Below are 20394 nucleotides of genomic sequence, written 5' to 3' on the forward strand. Positions count from 1 at the left end.
AATTAATTATATAATATATAATAAAATATTTTATAGTACAGAATAGTAATATTTTATATTATTATCACAGTATTAATTATATCAATTGTATATAATATGTAAATATTAATAAGTATTTGAGCTGGTAATTAAAATATATAATTATTAAATATATTAATAATCAGTGATCCATATATTAATATAAAATTGTATTGATATTTTGTATCATTATTCTACTTCGAGAAAACCAGCACCTCTGGCCATTGGTAGTTTGCTTTAAGGATACAAACAAAGGGGGCGCCTGGATGATCAGTGGGTTAAGCCTCTGCCTTCAACTTGGGTCATAATCTCAGGGTCCTGGGATCGTGCCCCCCATTGGGCTCTCTGCTCAGCGGGGATCCTGCTCCCCTGCAACCGCCTCTCTGCCTACTTGTGATCTCTGTCAAATAAATAAAATCTTAAAAAAAAAAAAAAGAAACAAAAGAGGGGCGTCTGGGTGACTCAGTCAGTGAAGCCTCTGACTTCTGGTTTCCGCTCGGGTCGTGACCTCAGGGTTGTGAGATCGAGATCAAGATCAGGATTGCACGTCGGGCTCTGCACCAGGCTGGAGCCTACTTGAGATTCTCTTTCCCCTTCCCTATGCTCTTTCTGCTCCTGCAGGAAGGAGGAGCTCGCTCTCTGTGTCCCTCTTTCTCTAAAATAAATCTTAACAAAAAAGAATACAAAGAAGATCAAACCGTGTCATAGTTCCGCCTGCATAAATGTTGCCATCCCGATGGGTTTTGAGCTGGAGGCCTTTCGTTGAAAGGGGCAATGAGCAAGTGTTGTGCCAGCGTTAAGTACGGCCGAGACCCAGTAGAGACTTTCTTCTGGCCGGACCTACTTTTTTTCTACAAGTTGGTGCCATGTCATGTCCAGCCCTGGGACTGTCTGCCTGTCATGCTTCATAAATGCAGAGTCAGGCAGTGAGGGTGTGAGACAGGAGCCTGGGTTGGGGAGAGACAGCAGTTGGGGGTCCCAGTGGGCAAGGCTCACTCTATTGCCTGGCCGTCACTGGAACTCTCCCATGGGTGTCAGGGCAAACCTCAGAGTCCCTTGACCTCTGAGCTTCCCTCGGGGCATCTGAATTCATGGGAAATACCGCTGGATGGCTGCTGTTTGCTATTAGCCATAGGGAAGCTAGCAGGCAGGATCCCTTACCTCTAGGAGTTTATGGGTTGAAGAAGGGGCAGAACCTTGCAGGGGTTGGGGGAGAGGAGCAGGGTGCTTTGAAGAAAGTCTGATGGAAGTAGTTTCTCTGAAGGGTTGGCTCTGGCTTTTCTGAGTGTAGTATGACAAGTCATTGCATCTGAGTGGCTTAGAACAAAGACATCTATTCTCTCAAACTCTGAAGGCTAGAAGTCCCAAATCAAGGTGTTGGCAGGGCTCTACTCCCTCCAAGGCTCCAGGGGAGGACCCTTCCTTTTGCCACTTCTGGTGACTTCTAGCATCTTCTAGCAATTCTTGGTGTTCCTTGGCTTCCATTTGTGTATCTATCTCCTCTTCAAAGGACACCAGTCATTGGATTACCCCCCCCCCCACCAAATCCAGTGTGACTTCAGTAAGTAAGTCTATCTGCAAAGATCAAATAAGGTCATTTTCTAAGATTCAAGGTGCACATGAATTTTGGGGGGACAATCACTATTCAACCCGCCACACTGAGGAAGGTCCATTAAGACTGAGACCTAAAGGTTGTGTGTTTGGCAGGGGTGAGGGGGGTGGGGAGAGAGTGTCCTTCCAGGCTGAGGGAACAGCATATGCGTAGGCTTCCCCGTGCGAGTATAGCAGAGGGCATTGTGACAGGAGCAGAATAGCAAGGGGAGTGTTGTAGGCTGAGGGCAGAGAAACTGGAGGGTCAGGCACAGAGCCATGGAAAGGGGGTGGATTTAATTCTGAGCCCCTCTAAAGATCCAGGCAGGGGGCACCATGTGATCAGATTCTCTTTTGGGAAAAGGCCGTCTAATGTCAGCCTGGGAAGGTGCATGCTGGTGACTGATGGTGTGTATTCTTTAAGGTTTACCTGCCCCCCACCCCCCCGAGAACATTTACCTCCTGGCAGGTGGCTAGGGCAGTGCTAATACTCCCTGAACCGGAGACTCAGAGAGGGCAAGCAAATAGGGTCACACAGATAGGACAAAGAGCACTGAGGGTCATTGCCGGGGCCTTCTGTCTTGCGAGTGCTCACCACACTGATGCAATGGTCCTTGGTTCTTGCAAGACAGCCGGGATTCCGGGTCAGGGGACATACCCCAGAACAGGGAACACTGATTTTATATACACACTCCTGCCTGTACAGAGTTATGTGCCCCTTCAAGAGAAGGTTTCATTTAGTGAATGTGGAATTCCCTTGTATGTGTGAACTGCTATGACCCTCCCCACTCAGAACGGGAAGAAGCAGGCGAAGAACAGTAAACACTGACGTGTCCACGGAAGAGATTTTGGGAGGCTTGTGATAAAACCTTGGGCCAACACCCAAAGGGCACGGCAGGATAAATATGACCATTCCAGAACCTTTAAACTGATGTTTCCCTGACTTTGGGATGTATATTGGCATAGAGAAGAACTTGCTTTCTCTTGGGAAATAAAAATAATGTATCTATTTCAGATGTAACATTCCATAGAGTGACCATATCAATTTTTTCCCACTGGGACCTGAAACATAAATCAGGCACTGTCTCCCAGGTGTTAAGGATGCTAATAAGGGTGCTTATTTGCTGGACCAGAAGTCCCCAGTGCAGGGCAAGGCCCTTACTTCCTGCTTAGTCTCTTGTTTTTTCTGCTTAGTTTCTTGTTTTTTCATAAACTCCTAGAGGTAAGGGATCCTGCCTGCTAGCTTCCCTATGGCTAATAGCAAACAGCAGCCATCCAGCGGTATTTCCCATGAATTTTAGTCTCAGTGCTGAGAGCAGGGAGGAGGGAGGAATTACTAGGGAAAACCCTCTTTCCGTTGAGGATTTTTCTCCAACTGTGTTTTGAGAGAGTGGTGAGGTGCTCCTTTGGGAGAAAGCTGAGTCAGTAATCACCAATGCCCTCCCCCCACCACCCCCCTGGCTGCTGAGATGGACCCCCTTCCCAGCAAGGTGGAGATGCTCAGTGTGTTTGCGTGTTTGGGGGTGGGGGGTGTGGAGCAGAGAAGTTAAATTTGGTTCCGGATCTGAGGGCTGGTTTCCTTCCTCTCCTGGTGAAAGGCTCTGTGGAATGAATCACATCCTCTCTTTAGAGTTCTGGGCCCACAGAATGTCAAGGCCAGGCTGGTGCTGTTGGAGGGACGCCCGCCCAGGGGATGTCAGACTCTGGTTTGCAATACCATGGAGGGACTTTGGGCCACAGGGATGATGCCTCTGGCTTCCCATTGAGGTGCATATATTAATTTCCATTCATTCATTCATCTACCATTGCAATCCTAGGTGATGTTCAACTCCCTCCTGGGGGTGGGGCCTTGCATTAATCATCCATGCCTTCTTTGTTCCCCTGCTTGGGCCTAACCCTTTTCAGGCCCCAGGGACTCATTGACAGACAAGGCCCCTCCACACCCTAGGGTAACAGCCCACTAGCTTCTCCTGTAAAGGACCAGATAGTTTTGGCTTTTTGGACTATAAGAGCCCCATCATGACTGACCGCCATATACTGCCCAAGCAGCCAGGGACAATATGTAACTGAGTGCGTCCTCCACTCAGATTTTCTTTTTTTTTTTTTTTTTTTTTCTTTTTTTTTTTTTTTTTTAAGAATTTATTTATTTATTTGACTGAATTCACAAATAGGCAGAGAGGCAAGCAGAGAGAGATTGGAGGAAGCAGGCTCCCTGCAGAGCAGAGAGCCCGATGTGGGGCTCGATTCCAGGACCCCGGGATCATGACCTCAGCCGAAGGCAGAGACTGAGCCATCCAGGCACCACTCACATTTTCTTTATGGACACCGAAATTTGATTTTTCAAATAATTTTTATGTGTTGCGAAGTATTATTCTTTCGATTATTTTTTTCAGTGATTTAAAAATCATTCTTTTTTTTTTTTTAAAGATTTTATTTATATATTTGACAGAGAGAGATACAGTGAGAGAGGGAACAAAAACAGAGGAAGTGGGAGAGGGAGAAGCAGACTTGCCGAGCAGGGAGCCCCATTCGGGGATCGATCCCAGAATCCTGGGATCATGACCTGAGCTGAAGGCAGACACATAATGACTGAGCCACCCAGGTGCCCCCAAATCATTCCGATTTTTAAGCAGAGAGCTGAAAGTGGAGGAGGAGGCAGCCCCTTCCTGCAGGCTGTGGGAACAGCAAGGGCAAAGGTCCCGAAGTAGGAACTTTCTGGGGGAAGGAAGTGGTGGCATGTACGAGGAACAGGAAAGTGTGTGTGGCTGAAGCCTGATGAGCGAGGGGGAGAGTGGTGAGGCCCTTTTAGATTTTTATGAAGACTTCCCCTCTCTGAGCTCACTTTCCCTGTTTAAAAGTAAAAGAGGATGGTAACAGCACCTTCCTTTATTAACGAAGGGACGAGGAATATGGAAGAGGTGTTTTGCTGAAGGCAGCATTTGACACAAGAAGGGGGGCCAGTTGGGGCAGCATTGAGGTGGGGGTGATCACCTTGACATCTTCCTCTTGTACCATGGGCTTCTCCTGATGTTTTGTCTTCTGCGTGGAATATATCACCTGCTTGGCTGTGGGCTTCCCCAGAGCAGACACAGGGCTCTATTCCCTTGCCTATGCTTTGTGTGGGAGCTGGTCCCAGGAAAGTCTCCCCAGGGACTGGGGAAGCCAGACAGGGCAGGGAAAGAGGCCAGTGCTGGGTGTGTTCATCAGCAGGACAGGGGACCTCTGGGGACCGTGTCGAATGGGCAAGCACCCTGGGAGAGGTGGGAGCTGGGGTATGTGTATGTCAGGTCCTGTCCTTCACTGGCTGATGGCTGCTTCTGGGGGATTAGCTCCTGGCCACGTCTGGTGTGTCTGGCACCCCAACCCCCAGGGTAGGGGGAAGTCCTGGGGCAGAGCCTTGAAAGGTTTTGGAAGCAGTTGGAGCGTACAGGGTGATGGATGTGGCCCCACTGCTGTGGGATTTTGTGTCCCCTTCAACACTAGCTCAGATGTTTCCTCTGCAGACACATCCCTCCAGCAGCTTCTAGTCCTCCCTCCTCTGTAGCCCCTGTTGTCCCCAGGTAGACCCTTCCCCGCCATCCCGGGGTCTAGTGCTTTAGGGCCTGCCCCTGTCCTGCCTCCTTGGTCTGTGTTGGACCTGTGTCTTGTTCACTCCTGGATCCATCGGGCGTGGCGTGCAGCAGGTGCCACAGCTGTTGCCTGGCGATGGTGAGTGCAGAGTGATGAGCGGGACCCCTGCCCTCAAGTGCCCAGGGTCCCTGCAGGAGGCCCATGAGTGACAGGTGGCCACGGTTCTGGGAAGCAGTGCAAGGAGCCAGTGTATGAGGTAACCATGCCTTTGACCCCTCCAGCTTCCAGACTTGCGCATCTCACCCCTGGATGAACCCTGACATCTCTCTGGGAGTTCTTAAAATCGCCCTGTGTCTGGGCTCCACCTGCAGAAATCCTCATTCAGTCCAACAGTGTGAATGGCTGTAAATATTGATCCAGTCCTTCTGGCTTGGAATGTTATGAAGGCCTTTGGGTTGGTTTCCTGTGGCTTTCGTAACAAACCTCCAGGAACCGTGGCTCAGAACAACAGAAGTTCATTCTGCCGTAGTTCTGGAGGTCAGAAGTTCGAGGTCAGTTTTGCTGAGCAGAAATTGGCCACTTCCAGAGGAGCTGGGAGAGCCTCCTTTCCCTTGCCTCTTCCAGCTTCTAGAAGCTGCCACCTCAGTTGTCCCTGGTGAGGCTGTCATCTGGCCTTTCCTGGAGGCAGGCCTCCATCTGCTTCCCTCGCACAAGGACACGCGTGATTGCATTTCGGGCCCACCCAGATCCCCCAGGCTCTTCCTTGCCTCTTGAGATCTTTCACATAAGTCCATCCACAAAGGTGCTTTTTCCCATATCGGGTCAGGGATCCTGCTTCCGGGGATGAGCGCATGGCTGTTTTCTGCAGCCATCACCAAGGTCCTGAGAATGCACGTCATGCGCCCCCAGCCTCTGCAGGCATTCCCCGACAGCTAAGCTTCCAGACTCCTGCAGGGCAGGGCACCATCTCTCTGCTTTACAAGTGGGGAAACTGAGGCACAGATCAGGAGAGTGATTTTTCTGAAGCTGAGCCTGGATCTGAGACTGACCTCGCCTCATCTGAACCCCCGAGTCATGTTTGTCTTCGCTATGATCGCCCAGGGTAGGAGGGGTCCTGCCCTGCCCAGCCTAGCTCTGTCTGTGGGTCCCAGGACAGTTGAGACCCTCGCCCTAGCTCAGGTCCCAGAATTGGGAGCGTGCTTGTGATTTTTAGGGGATTTCTGTTCCAAACCCCCTCAATGGGAAGGATTCCCATTTCTGCTTCATGTGATCCTTTGGGAAGAAAGTTGCTGTTCATGGATGGCAGTTCTTCAAAACTGGTCTTCAGGGTGATTTAACTCAAGTGAGCATTGCGGGCTGGCATCAGACCCGAAGACAGGAGTAAGGGGAAGGGAGCCATTCTGCCCTGGGGGACTATGCTGGAGCCTTCCAGGTCTGGTGGATTTGGCATCATTCTCCCCATTTCACAGGCAAGAAAACTGAGGCTCGGGGAGGGGAATGAACTTATAAGGCCATGCAACTAGTAAGTACAGAGTTGGGATTTGAACCCAGATCTCTCTGACTCCCTGCACTTTGGGCTGGTGTTAGCCTTGAGGCCCAGCATGCTCTCACTGCTTCTGCATGGTGGTGGGGGGTATTAAACTGATGTTTTTCTGGGGTCCCTTTGCCTCTGACTCCCCCTGGCTTCATGTTGGGGGTGGGGGTCGTTCATGCTGTTCCTCTCTCGTATGTGGATGGTCTCAAGTCACACTGTATTTCCTCTTTATCCTCCCATCTCCTACGGGTCCAGAGTACCCCCATCTCCTACCTGGGAGGCGGCAGGCCGCTCCTCTTTGGTTCCCGGCCTCCATCTTGACCTCCGCAGTGTATCCTCACTGGATAGAAGTGCCCAGGGGAACTTCTAGAAGGGTCACTAAAGCCCTCTAGTGACTTCCTGTCCCACGTAGGAGCAGACCCATGCTCCTTTCTGGAGAGGTCCTGCCTGACTCAGCTCCCACTGCTTTTCAAAATGACCTTTCTTACCTGGCCCTGCCTCATGAGCCTTCTTTCTGGAACACTCTTTTTCTGGCTGTTTGCATGGCAGGCTCATTTAGGTCTCAGCTCAGTTGTCATCTCCTCAGAGAGTCCTTATTCTCACCCGCCCTGCCGCCCCAGGTTAGAGTTGCTCCCCCAGCCCCTGAATCTTTCCACATAACCCTGTGGCTATATCCCTGGTGGTTAAAGCTGTGCCCAACACACAGTAGGTGCTTAATTAATGCATATTTGTTAGATGACTGGTCTGGCGAAGAGATCCAGCTTCCTGGATGTCCCTGGGCAACTCATGTCCCCTCTCAGAGCTCAGTCTCCTTGGAACTTGGACCAGGTGGTCTTTACAAGGGAAGATTCTGGGCTTCCAGGCCCCAGGAATTCAGGGCTGGTCAGGGCTCTTGGGGGGATGCACTGGCCCAAGGCAAGAGTGTGGGAGGAGGGCTGACCCTGAGCTACAGGAAAGGGAGGGTCCCTGGGTGGAGAAGAAACTATTTGGGACGAGTTCCTGAGGCTTAGAAAGAGTTCCTGAGCCCCCCTCCATATGCACCCCCTCCGAAAACGCTCGCTGTTGTCTTAGCTGCAGTGCTGGTGCTGGGAGGGTGTGCGGGTGAGTGACCACCCGCCAGGGCCCTCTGCCAAATGGGCTTTTGTTTATTTGAGATTTGAACAAAAAAAGGGTTGTCCTCAGAAAAACACAGCTCCAGAAACCTCGTTGGGGTTTTGGGATCTGGGCAGGAGAGGGCAGAGAACTTTCCTCACTCTTTGCTAAACATTAAAAAAATTTTTTTTGGATAGAACATTGTAAATACCAAAAAGCAGGAAGAAGAAATATCATCCAGGAGCCCACCCCCATCAGACAAGCACTGTGAAATTTTGGCAGGGGAATTTTTGTAATTTTGAGGGCACATTTGTTTCTCATATAAATGGATCATACTGGTTATAATTACTACTATTATTATTACTTTTTTAAAAAATCAAACCCCAGATCTATACAGCTTTTCAGTTTTCTAGTTTTCACTTACCATCATGTCATGAACTGGTTTCTCCCATCACCAATGTCTGTAAACTTCATTTGGGACAAGTGTATAAAATTGCCAGAGGAGAATACTGTAGTGTGTTTAACACCAATGTCCGATGGCTGGACATTGAGATTATTTCACATTTCTTGGTCTATCTGTAGTGGCTCATGCATCTGGTCCCCTCTGGCCCTGGGGTGCTATGAACTTAAGGTTCCCCCCAAGGGCCTCCTGCCTCAGGACTTTTGCATAGGCTCTTCTGGCTGTGGTATTCTCTATTGGACCTTCTTGATCCATTTGTATTGATAACTGTCTTGGGTTTTTTCTCCTTGAGTTCTGCCCGTGTCCCCCCACCCCTGACTGGGAGCCACCTGAGGACAGGGGTGCTCCTGCCTGCCATTCCTTGCAGCCTCTGGAGGAGCTGGTGGGGGGGACAGGGAGACTGCTAGTGTCATGTTTCCCAGATGTTCTTTTTTTTTTTTTTTTTTAAAGATTTTATTTATTTATTTGCCAGAGACAGAGGGAGAGAGAGCGAGCACAGGCAGACAAAGAGGCAGGCAGAGGCAGAGGGAGAAGCAGGCTCCCTGCTGAGCAAGGAGCCCGATGTGGGACTTGATCCCAGGACGCTGGGATCATGGCCTGAGCCGAAGGCAGCTGCTTAACTAACTGAGCCACCCAGGCGTCCCCAGATGTTCATTTTTTAGCTGTAATCCGGGGGCCTTGGTTTCTTCTTTGTGCTTCAATTGGTTGACTCAGGGGTGAATAAATTGTATGATAGGAGTAGGAAATACATTTTTATTTTGGCCGCAAGAGCATGAGGTGAAGATGGAGTTGAACCCCACAGGCACATGGCACCCCATCCCATCCTCCCTTGACACACTACGCACCTATGGACCCCCACAATCGTGGTGGTTACCATGGAGACCCACAGATGCCATTGTCACCTTAGTCATAATGAGAGGTGTGCTTTTTTTTTTTTTTTAAAGATTTTATTTATTTATTTGACAGAGAGAGAGTGCACGCACAAGCGGGGCAGTGGCAGGCAAAGGGAGAAGCAGACTCCCTGCTGAGCAGAGAGCCTGATGTGGGGCTCGATCCCAGGACCCTGGGAACATGACCTGGGCCGAAGGCAGATGCTTAACCCACTGAGCCACCCAGGAGCCCATGAGAGGCTCTCTTGATTGAACATTTAGTATGTGCCAGGCACCGTGTTTGTGCTTTTCAGGAATAGACTCATTTTATCCACAGAGGTGCTATTGCTGTCCTTGTATTACAGATGGGGCAGCTAGGTTCAGAGAGGTATTGTAATTTGCCCAGGATCACACAGCATATAAACCAAGGCAGGATGGGTTCCAGAGTCCATGCTCTTAACTCCAACCCTGCCCCATCACATGAACACACACACACACACACTTTCACACACACCCCTCTCGGGGCATACCAACACTCAGACCCACAGCCTCATAGCTTGCTGGCAAGCCCCACGACTGCCCCTCCTCCACATGCTCCCTGTCCCTCAGTCACACCGCCACCTACTCCCTCCCTCCCCTGCACGCCCATCAGGATGCACAGATCCAAGGCCCCCTGTATGCATAGCTCCCCACCTCCCCAGGCAGAGCTGACTGGCGAACCTTTATGCCGCTCTCTGTGAAATGGCCTTGTCCCCAGGCATCCCACACACAGCCTGGCTTGCCATCCAAATATACACATGCATCTGGTACCTACCCAGCCACCTGGAAACTTGTTCCTTGGACCCAAGCATGCCTAGTGCCCACCCGTTCATATGTGTGGAACAGGTGCATGTACCTACCACGGACCTGGGGTGGGCGTGATCCTGGCCTTGCCCCTCCTTGAGGGGTGGAGCCATGCGGGACCTATGGTGACTCAGCTTGCTGGGGCAGCTTCAGGTATGGTGGCCTCAGACTCCTGTGGTGGCCTGGATGCCTGGTCTCCCCCCTCACCTGCAGGAAGGGCCTGGAGCTCTGTGGCTCTACCAGGCACTGTGCTGGGCCCTTTTATTGCCCATATGGGGAAACTGAGGCTCGGGACACACAGCCGAAGTCACAAGTCAGGACCACAGACCTCCCCTCAGCTTCTTGGTCACACTGCCTTGCTTCATGCAGGGCTGGCCCAGCCAGGGCCAGTCTCTCAGGCTGGCTTTGGGGACACATCCCTCTGTGTTTTTCAGGACTGACCCCTTGCTTTCTTGCTTTCTTCCTGCCAGTGATTCAGCCTTTTGGCCTCTGGAATTTGGCGAGAGACATGCATGACCTTGGACAAGGCATTTAATCCCTGTAAGCCTCAGTTTCCTGCTTTCTTGATAGTCACCTGTAGTTGCTGGGTAATGGTGAGGAGTCTGGGAGGTGACCTCTGTCCAGGGCTGACTTAAGAGCTGGGGAGAGAGCCTGGCAGTGGGGTTGTTTTTTCACACCGGTGAGCCTGGGGCAGTCGGGGCCCAAGTCTGCCCTGCCTCCTCTTGCCCGCTCCCATCTCCTCCTGTCCCCTGCTCGGCCAGGCCACATCACATCAGTGTTTTTAGATATGGGTCTGGTGGGCCCTCCCCCTCTCCAGAGAGGCAGGACGTGAGTCATGTCCGCGCTGGCAGACGCCACCCTTGGCACAGCTGACCACACCCACCGCTAATCTCCCAAGAGGCCGTCTTTGGGGCTGAGGGATATTGCCAGTGGGGTGGGGGTAGGGGTCAGGCCTGGGTGGGGGACTCCCTAAGGATGCCCATGCTCAGGTCTCTGCCGGGTGCCTGCTGCATAGTGGGAGATCAGCCAGCATGGGATCAATGCGCCATTGGTGCTGAGTGCTTCTACACATATGTTCTTAGCACATGTCTCAGCTGTTTTGAGAACCCCATAGGATTATTAACGCATGTAACCGGTGAGGAGACCAAGGCCGAGGAAGACAAGAAGCTGGGCCAAGTTCACAGAGGTGGGGTTTGAATTTGAGCGTGTGTTCTGTGAGCGGCCCTGGGTAGTTCTCCCTCCAGCTCCAGTGCCCCCTTATCAGGTGCTGATCTCAAAGCAGCTCTCCCCGCCTCTCCCTCTCCCTGCCTTGAAGTCAGCAGTTCTCACCTGAACACACAGGATGGAGATGTGACATATGAGACGCCTTCCCCTGGGACTGGGGGACTTGGGGAGGCTCCTGGCTGGTGGGAGGTAACTCCACCCTCTCCCACACAGGAAGGCAGATCAGAATGCAGGGGAGGCAGGGAGAGGAAGGTGATTCTGTGAGAGCCCCAGAGGCACTCTTCTGGCAGCCTCAGAGCCTTCCAGGATCTGCCCACACCCCTTTCTCCAGACTCAGGCTGTGCCACTTTCCTTCACTCCGCCCTAGCCCTGCTAGCAAAAATTTCTGTTCCTGAGCTCTTTTCTAACTCTGGATCTCTTGGTCTTCCCTTGGCTGGCTCCCTCTGATCCTTTGGGTCATGCAGCTGAAATGTCACTTCTTCCAGGAAGCCATCCTTGATCACCTTAGTCCACTGGACCCGACTGTGATCGCCATCAGGGAGACCCCATTCCCATCATCTCCCTTGTCACCTGCTGCCATCTTTGTCCTGGGCTGTTGGCTTCTCCATCCCCTGTCCTTTTTACTTCCCAACCCCAGACTCTGTGTAAATAGTGACCCCGACTTTTTGAGTTCTTTGCTGTGGCCACATTACCAAGCTGTGGGTCTGGCTTGTAGCGGGTCAATACATTTTTTGAAGAAATTGTGAAAAGAGCAACTTTTCAAAAGTCAGCCGAGGCAAACAGTCAAGGGCTATGGACCCATTTCACAATGGGGTATGTCTCACCATCGTGTAAGACGCCCTAGGGGAGAACGGGGCTTCTGAGCAGGTCCCATCTCTTATGAGTCAGATTCTAGGAATGCGGGGTGTGTTAAGTTGGGCCCCCCACCAGGTGCAAGGGCAAGTGGTTTATTTGTTGGTAGTATACCATTAGGATATTCTAATAAGCAGGTTACCCCTGGGGGCAGCTGGGAACCTTGGGGAGACTGTCAGACACGCCCCCAGCTGGTCACACCCCTGGTAGAAAGTTGTCCACCTGTGCCAAGCAGATTTGGGTGAGGCTCCAAGAGCATCTGCTGTGATGGGGTTTGGCTCTTCCCTTGGTGGCTGACAAACACTGTGTGGCCAGAGGATGACTCTGGCTCAAGGGAAGCACAGCATGTGCTCAGAGGCTGTGACGGGGAGAGGCCACCTGTTTCTGCTTCTGCACCAGGTCTGGGGCTATTTGCACAAAGTTGCCAGTTTGGGCATAAAAGGATCTTTGAACCCGAGAGGTCATTTTCTTGGGTTCACCTCCTGCTTTCTGATAAGAGTCCCTGTCTACTGAGCACCTGTTGTATACACTTTCCAGGTGTCTTCACGTCCTTGTATTGTTCACAACACGGCACAAAGCCTGGCCCCCCTCCTGCTTCCTGCTGCTTTCTTGCACCTGTGTGGAAGTCCAGTGGTCTAATTGCACAAGCTCCCACTTCCTCCCAGGCTAAAAGAGTAATTTTAATACGATGGATGAGGACAGTTATTGATTGACATGTGCGGTGACCACAGACTTGTGCTAAGTACTTGGCACATGTGATCTCAGTTAATCCCCACAAAAGCAGGTGGAGTACTTAGCTTTGATGGCATTCTAATAGATGCAGATGCTGATGCTCAGAGAGGTGAGCGACTGGCACAGGGTCACACAGCTAGTAGAGGTTGAGATGCGATTGGATGCCGAGCTGGTTGACTCTGGGAAGTCCACGCTCTGAACAGTCATCCAGAAGGCCACAGACAGGGCGAGGAGATCAGGGAGCTCCCGGCCGCCAGTCCTGTGTGCTATCCCCCAAACAGGGCGTCCTCTAGCTCTTGATAACTGGTGATTACACTGGGCAAAGTAGGGTCTGGGAGAACTGAGAGCAGGTGGTGTTTATCCGAATTTAGGAGATTGTATGGTATTTTCTATAACCTGGCCTGGTAAGTTGCCTTCTGGGGATGGGCTCACAGTGACTCACGGAGAACTGACTCCCCAACCCCAACCCCCTCCCCCTCCCCCCTGGCCCAGGTGGCTGTTCTAAGAGCGGAAGTTTGGGCAGGCTATCTTGGTAGAGGACAATCTAGACTCTAGGACATTGAAGAGCTTTGCTCTTGGTGGCTGGAAAGCAAGGATGTTCGGATTGGGTCCTTTGGTGTATCTCTAGAGATAAGAATAAAGGGCTTTTGGAGCAGAGGGTAGAGCCTTGCCAGCACTCTCACACAGGCACACACACACACACACACATACCTACCTTGTTGCTGTCACCGTTCTTTCCGGCTGGGGCCCTGGCATGTCTAGAGGTCATCTCTGGCCTTGTCATTCACTGTGGACTTCCATTCAGGAGGCAGTGTATCCTCCTGGACCCCAGGTAGAGCCTTGGGTTCTGTCTCAGGAAGAGGTTTTGAGAATCAGAGACGGAGATGCACATTGAGGAAGACATTGATGGGGCTGAGCTCTCAGAAGGGAAAGTGAGTGAAGCAGAAGTGGCCAGAGGGGGTGTGTGGTCTCAGCCTGGTATGATTCCCGCTGGTGAGTTCTGGAACCACAGAACAAATCCTGCCTGGAAGCAAGGGTAGGCAGTCGTGTGTGTCCCATCTGAGTCTGTCATTGACTTATGGGTGCCCTGGTTTGTGGGGTGCTTACTGGCAGGGGTGGGGGTCGTGGGCCAGCCTGTTGGAGGATAGCAATCCTCGACAAGGATGTACCTGTGAACTGTTGGCAGACCACCTCTTAGCAGGTGAGGGAAGGGTGAAGCACCAGGAGAAGGGATCTGGTAGCGGGAGGGCACAACAGTGTCTCCCGGAGGTTCCCTACCGGATTTGTCCCTAACTAGCTGTGTGACTTTATGTGAGCTGCTTACCCTTTGTGGGCCCAAATTTCACCTTCTGTACACCAAGATGGTTGCCAGGACCACTGTTTACTCCATCTCATTCTTATCCTCCCTCAAATCACTCATTTTCTCATTCAAACATCCATGTGTTTCAGCAAATGTTTATTGTGTACCTATTAATGCCAGATGCCTTGCTAGGCTCTGGCGATAAAACAGGGAGCCCTTGGGGGGCAAGGCAGACAAATAAACAGGCTTAAAATGGGTCAATATCACAAAAAAGCAGAGAGCTGTGGGAATCCTACTTGGGGCAGGGTTGGGGAGGTCAGGGAAGGCTTCCTGGAGGAAGAGGCATCTCATCAGGGAGCTGTTGCTGTTAGCGCATGCTAACTGACATCACTCAGGAAGAAAGGAAGGTGATCCGTAAATCCCTGTGGGTCTCTTTCCCTTCAGAGGGTGGCTTTCTTTCTAGATCCGGATTCCCTCCATGTCAAAGTGAACTGTTTGTAGGATGAGTAAGTTTGGAGCCAGGAGAGAAGGTGGGGAGGAGTTGGCAAGAGATGCTATACACCCCAGGGGTGTGTAGGGGCAGATCAATCAGCTCTGGGGCGGGGTGTGGCTTTATTTGGTGAGCACCTGCAGGCCCCTGGAAGTTTTAGATTTTGTTTTCTTAGACATAACTTAATGTATAAACTGGATACATGTTTACAGATGTTTATAACTTGTAACCAACACTCCCATCAAGATATAGAACTTTCTAGGCCCCCAGAGCACTCCCTTACACCCCTTTGAGTCAGCAATCCTCCAAGGTTCTTATTGCTGTTCTCCCTCAGTCACCATGGGGAGACTTTGGCTATTTCCTGAGCTTCACGTAAGTTCACTTGGACACACATAGCTTTCCAGTTTCTTCTTGTTTTGTTCACCAAAATGTGATATTTACCCATGTTTTGCATGTCAAGGTAGTTTATTTGTCTCATTGCTGTGTTATATTCCGTCCTAGGAATATGCCAGAATTTATTTACTTATCCAGTCTACTGTGGATGGCCAGGTAGGCAGTTTCCAAGTTTGGGCTGTTCTGGATAGAGCAGCTGTGGACGTCCGTGTATATGTCCTCTGTGGCCCGAGCGCTCATTTCCGTGCAATGGGTACCCAGCAGCAGGCTGGGTACAGATGGGCTTTGGTGGACTCCGCCAAACAAAGTGTCTGTGCTTGTTGAACACCAGTTCCACTTCTGTGTCCTTGAAAGCCCTTGCTAATGTCGATGTTCAGAATTTTGGCCATTATGGTAGATGTGGGATAGTAGTTCATTGTGGGCATAGTTTTGCTTCCCTGATGACCAGTGAAGACGAGCATCTTCTCATGGGCTTATTGGCCATTTGAGGACCTTGCTCTCCAAAAACGTGTGTGTGTTCACGTGTGTATTTGTCACTCAAGCCTTCTGTCCTTAAAAACCATTCAACCAACCAGGTTCCAGGTCCAAGTGGCTGATAGTTTTTAGATAATGCCTGCTCTGGCATCCCGTGGGCAGCTAGCACAGGATTTCTGTAGCTGGGAGAACCTTCATTTTTAGAGCCCTTGGGCCAAAGCAATTTGTGTGTCATATAAATAAGTATACACTTGTATATTATATAGATAGGCATTACATAAAATATATAGTACATATAAATACCTATAATGGATATAGTAACACATCACTGTAGCATATATAATATATATAAGCAATGCATAGTTATATATAGTTTTATATATAATTTTTTATATATACATAAAAATTACATTATGAATCAGGTTCTTGCTGAGATTCTGGCTGGCTTGTGTTCCACCTGTGGGTTAGGAAAATCATTCTCCTCTCTAGCACAGACACACCTGGGATCACCTCTTTCCCATTTTTCTGCACCAAAAATCAAACAGGCTCTTCTCATTTCTGGACTCCATGCTCGGTGAGGTGCTGTGCTTTAATGATCTAGGAAGAAGATCACTTTGGAATTTTTTTCCCCAAGCACCTGGGGAGTGCTTGGCAATTTGGTTGGGGTGGGGCTGCTATTGCCATTGGTAACCACCAGGCAGGGCAGGGATACTGAGGACCCTTGGGTGCTTCTGGGGTTGGGTTCCCTGCTGAGGCAGTGGTGTGAGCATGAGTGTGGTTCTTTGGGAGGGGGGTGCCTGTGGAGATGAGACAGAGAAGGCAAGGAGCCTCACATAGGGCACATGATCAGGAGTACAGAACCTCAGAGTTTCCCCCCGCAGAGAAGGGAGGGAGCTGGGGTATTGATACACCTGTTCCCTGTCTTTGGTGGCCAGCCGTCCTTCTGGGGGAGGGGGGCATTGACTCGTTGGCACTTCCGGGCTGTGCTGCCTGCTGGCCAAGTGAGCCCCTGTGACCAGAAACCCAGCCCTGAGCCAGAGAATTGCAGTCACCTTCCATCAGCAGCCCTCTGCGTCCAGGGCTGTGTGCAGAAGCAGTCAAAGGTGAAGGTGTGTGCTGTACCGTCGCTGAGAAACTCTTGAACCCTCTGACACTCGTACCGTTAGCAGCTCAGTCTCTTTCACTTCGTGCTTCCCCTTAACTCAGTGTTTCTCGAACTCGTCCGTCTTCTCTTGCACGCACACTGGTTGTTCTCAGAAGGCATTGTGGCAAAGGAAGCAAGAGAGCGGGCTTCCTCCTAGGTGTCCTTGAGTCTCAGTTTGCCTTTCTGTAAAAGGAAGGGTAAAATGCTCCCTGCCCCAGAGGTTGCTGGGAGAAACGAGTGTCCGTCTGTGTCCTGTTTCCCAGGGACCCAGTCGCACGGTCCATAAACAGAAACTACTGTGTTGTTATTCTCATTGTGTGAAATGTAGAAATTGTAACTAAGTCAGAAGAGTTTCTCTGAAACTCTTTGTAGCTGCCTTCAGTTGAATGTGTGAAAGGCTCGATTGTACTCCTTATAACTCATCACGTGTATCACTTGGTGACGCCTAGAGAATTCCTTGTAAGTGGCAGACATCACCTTAGAAATGGAACTGTGGTACCCTAATGTCTTTATCTGGTCAGCTGGGCCCTGTTCGTGGAGCCCCGTATACCAGTGCATAAAGAGGAATGGGTCTGGGGGCTTGCGGGGCCCGTGGTCGATCACCCAAACATTTGGCATTCCTCAGTCTAAACCACAAATGCTCTGGGCATGTAATGAGTCACTTTATTCCTTGGAACCTCCGTGAAGAAGAACCTTTGATTAACTGAGGCCTCCCCTCCACCCTCCTTGGGGCACACCCTGCGTTTAAGACCATGGGACAAGGAGGTCAAAATAAACTGTTCTCAGCTATGCTAAAGGTCAGGACTTCTTACAATGGATGGGTGATTTGTGGTTCAGTTAAAAAAAGGTTGGGCCCGGGGTGGGGGCAATCAGTCAGTCATTGAGACAAGGCCTGGGCTGAAGTTAGCTCCGGGGACTGGGTTTCAGCTTGCTCGTAGGACTCACCTTCTCCCAGCCTCAGCTGACACGTGGAAGTTCATGGAATCCTGAGCTTAGGGGTTATTAATTCAGTCTCTCAGCTGCATGCTGCCTCCCCCAGGAAGCCCTCTCCTCCCTCTCTTGTCAGCCAAGTTGAGCTCTATATGAGTTTCCTGTGACCTCCATAACAAATAGCCACAGGTCAGTGGCTGCAACAAGTTTACCTTACGGTTCTGGAGGTCAGAAGTCTCATATGGGTCGTCAGAGGTGCGTTCCTTCTGGAGGCTCTTTCTTGTCTTTTCTAGCTTCCAGAAGCTGCTACATGCTGGGCTTGTGATCCTGCATCACTTGACCTGTTTTTGTTGTTGGTTTGTTTGTTTTTTTTAGATTTTATTTACTTATTTGAGAGAGAAAGAGCATGAGCAGGGGGAGTGGCAGAAGGAGAGGGAGAAGCAGGCTCCTCGCTGAGCAGGGAGCCTAACATGGGGCTTGATCCCAAGACCCTGGGATCATGACTTGAACCCAAGGCAGCCACTTCACTGACTGAGCCACCCAGGCACCCCAACCTATTTTTTTTTTTTTTTAATCACATTTTCTCTCTCTGACACTGACCTTCTTGTCTCCCTCTTCCAGGAACCCTTGTGCTGACACAGGATCCGTCCATATAATCCAGGGTAACCTTCCCCATCTCAGGAGACTTCATTCCTCAGTGCCTGCAAAGTCCCTCCTGCTGGTAAGGTAACAGATTCATGGGTTCTGGGGGTTAGGGCCTGGATGTCTTTGGGGGGCATTATTTTGTCTACTATAAGCTCTTTGTCCTGTGGGCCTCTGTTTTACCTTAACGTCCGTGGCCATGTCTGCTTCCCCCATTAGACTGCGCTTCAAAAACAAGTGTGTTCTGCTCCTCAGTGTTGCCTAGAAACCTGCTCTGAGCTGGGCCAGCCTAGTGCCAGGCAGTGGGGGTCAATGACCTGTCAGCAGAGCCTGCCCACTCCGGAGACAGACAGCCCGAGTGCAGTCCCAGGTCTGCTCCCTTACTAAGCAGTTGATCTCAGCAAATCACCTTGCCTTTGAAACCTCACTTTCCTTACCCGTAAAATGGGGATAACACTAGTATTGACCCCAGGAGGTCTGCGAAGGGACTGACAAAAATTATGCATGGAGAGTCCTTGGCTCAGTGCCCGGCCCACGGTGGCACCTAAGAACACGGCAGCTGGTGACACTACAGGGATTAACAGGGTAGGGTGGGGGGTGAGGACACCTGAGTTCAAATCCTGGCTTCACTCCTTGGACAAATGGCTGATCCTCTCTAGGCCTTGTTGTCTTCATCCATCAAATGGGGCCTCATCCCACAACCCACCTCACGGGGTGGATTGAGTGGGGAAGTGCATTCATGGTGCCATCTAGCACCAAATCAGTGCTCCATTAGTGTTAGCGATTGGACGATGGTGATCATTACTACTAGGTGTTCCCAGGGTTAAACTCTCAGGAGGTTGGAGGACCCAACAACTGAATGAACTCAGAACGGCTCGCTGGGGTGTCTGCTCTGTAGTCGGGCCAGGTGTATGTCTTCAGCTACACAGAGGCCCAGGTTCTGTGCCAGGAGTAGGGCCTGTCTGTTGTGCCCTGAGGCCAGCAGTGCCAGGCCCAGGCAAGTTTACAGGGGTGCTCGGAAGCTGGTCCACGAGAAGGAGGAGATGATTGGTTGCCTGAAGGACGTGGGAGGCACAATTATCCTCCTGGGAAAACCAGGAGGAGACCTCTCAGCTGTCCCTGCAGGTTCACTGCCAGATGGCATGCGTGTGACAGGGACAGAGTGGCTGGTGGGCATGGAGTAGGGTGGGAGCCGTGCAGTAGCCAGAGAGATGGGCTTGAGACCATTGGCATCCCTGGGGACCTGCATTTTGTCCTGATAGTCCCTTACACATTCCTTATACCCTTTGGGGGGAATGCTCTTTGGTGTTTATGTGTTTTTGACACTTCCTCTGTTGTTACTAAGGCTTGGGTACATGGCAGGCTCGTGTGGGATGTGAGGGCGGCCTTGCAGACAGCATCTGCCTGGCCAGGTGCTCTTCCTTCCCCTCTCTGCAGCTGTGGACAGTCTGAGAGTGGGTAAGGGTAGATTCCCCTGAATCACTCTCTCAGATCCCTGTAGTACGGAACTATTCCTCTGCATCTTAAAGAATTCAGATTTCTCCTACCCCTAGGGGGAGAAAAAAAATCCCACCAACCCACAAATACCTCGAGCAGCCTTCACTTTCCATTTGCCCATTTGCTTATTTGTTTATCATGCATTAAAAGAAACCTGCTATGTGCCAAGGCCACATGAGGTGGGCCATTTGGTTTAATCATCACAATGCTTTGAGGTAAGTGTCACGGAACTTTATTCACCCATGAGGACACTGAGCTTTAAGAGGTGAAGTGGTTTGTCCAAGGCTTAGAAGACACTTGTCCACTTGGCCTATCTGTGCCAAACTCCTTGTGTCTGTTAGGAATGCTTTTTTGCCTATGAGTAGAGAAACCCAAACTCAGGATGGCTTCAATAGTACATTATTATTCTTTACATAACAACAACAAAAACCCAGAGGGGGTGGTTCAGAGTTAGTGCAGTGGCTTGGCTGTGTTAAGGTCTTTTCCATGCCCTTTTCCTTAAAATAGTGCTTGTGATCTCCTTGTCTCAAGATGGTTGCTTTGTCTGCAGGCATCACACCTCTGTTCCAGGTAGGAAGAAGGGGAGGGAGCACCATAAGCTGCATCTGCCTGTTTTTTTTTAATCAGCAAAGCAAAAGCTTCCCTAGAAATCTAACCATTTCCCCTTATATCTGTTTGGTCAGAACTGGATCACATGGCCATGCTTCTAGCTGTAAAGACCAGGAAATCTGTCTCTGGCT

General features: G+C 50.7%; 1 protein-coding gene across 8 annotated transcripts in view; it reads left to right on the forward strand.

Annotated features, from left to right (window-relative positions):
• KIAA1671 (KIAA1671 ortholog) overlaps nt 1–20394 on the forward strand; it is a 182220-nt gene that overhangs the window by 23050 nt on the left and 138776 nt on the right. For 5 of the 8 annotated variants that reach the window (XM_059408690.1, XM_059408685.1, XM_059408683.1 and 2 more), the window contains one exon: nt 18137–18241. Coding sequence is in view for 2 of the 8 variants with exons in the window: in XM_059408685.1 (XP_059264668.1) it covers nt 18137–18241 (105 nt within the window). In the remaining 6 variants the exon portion in view is untranslated. The remainder of the gene's footprint in view (nt 1–18136; nt 18242–20394) is intronic. The other 3 variants (XM_059408686.1, XM_059408687.1, XM_059408688.1) reach the window with 1 other exon arrangement.

Source organism: Mustela nigripes, chromosome 8 (genome assembly GCF_022355385.1).
Source record: "Mustela nigripes isolate SB6536 chromosome 8, MUSNIG.SB6536, whole genome shotgun sequence".
Lineage (NCBI taxonomy): Eukaryota > Metazoa > Chordata > Mammalia > Carnivora > Mustelidae > Mustela > Mustela nigripes.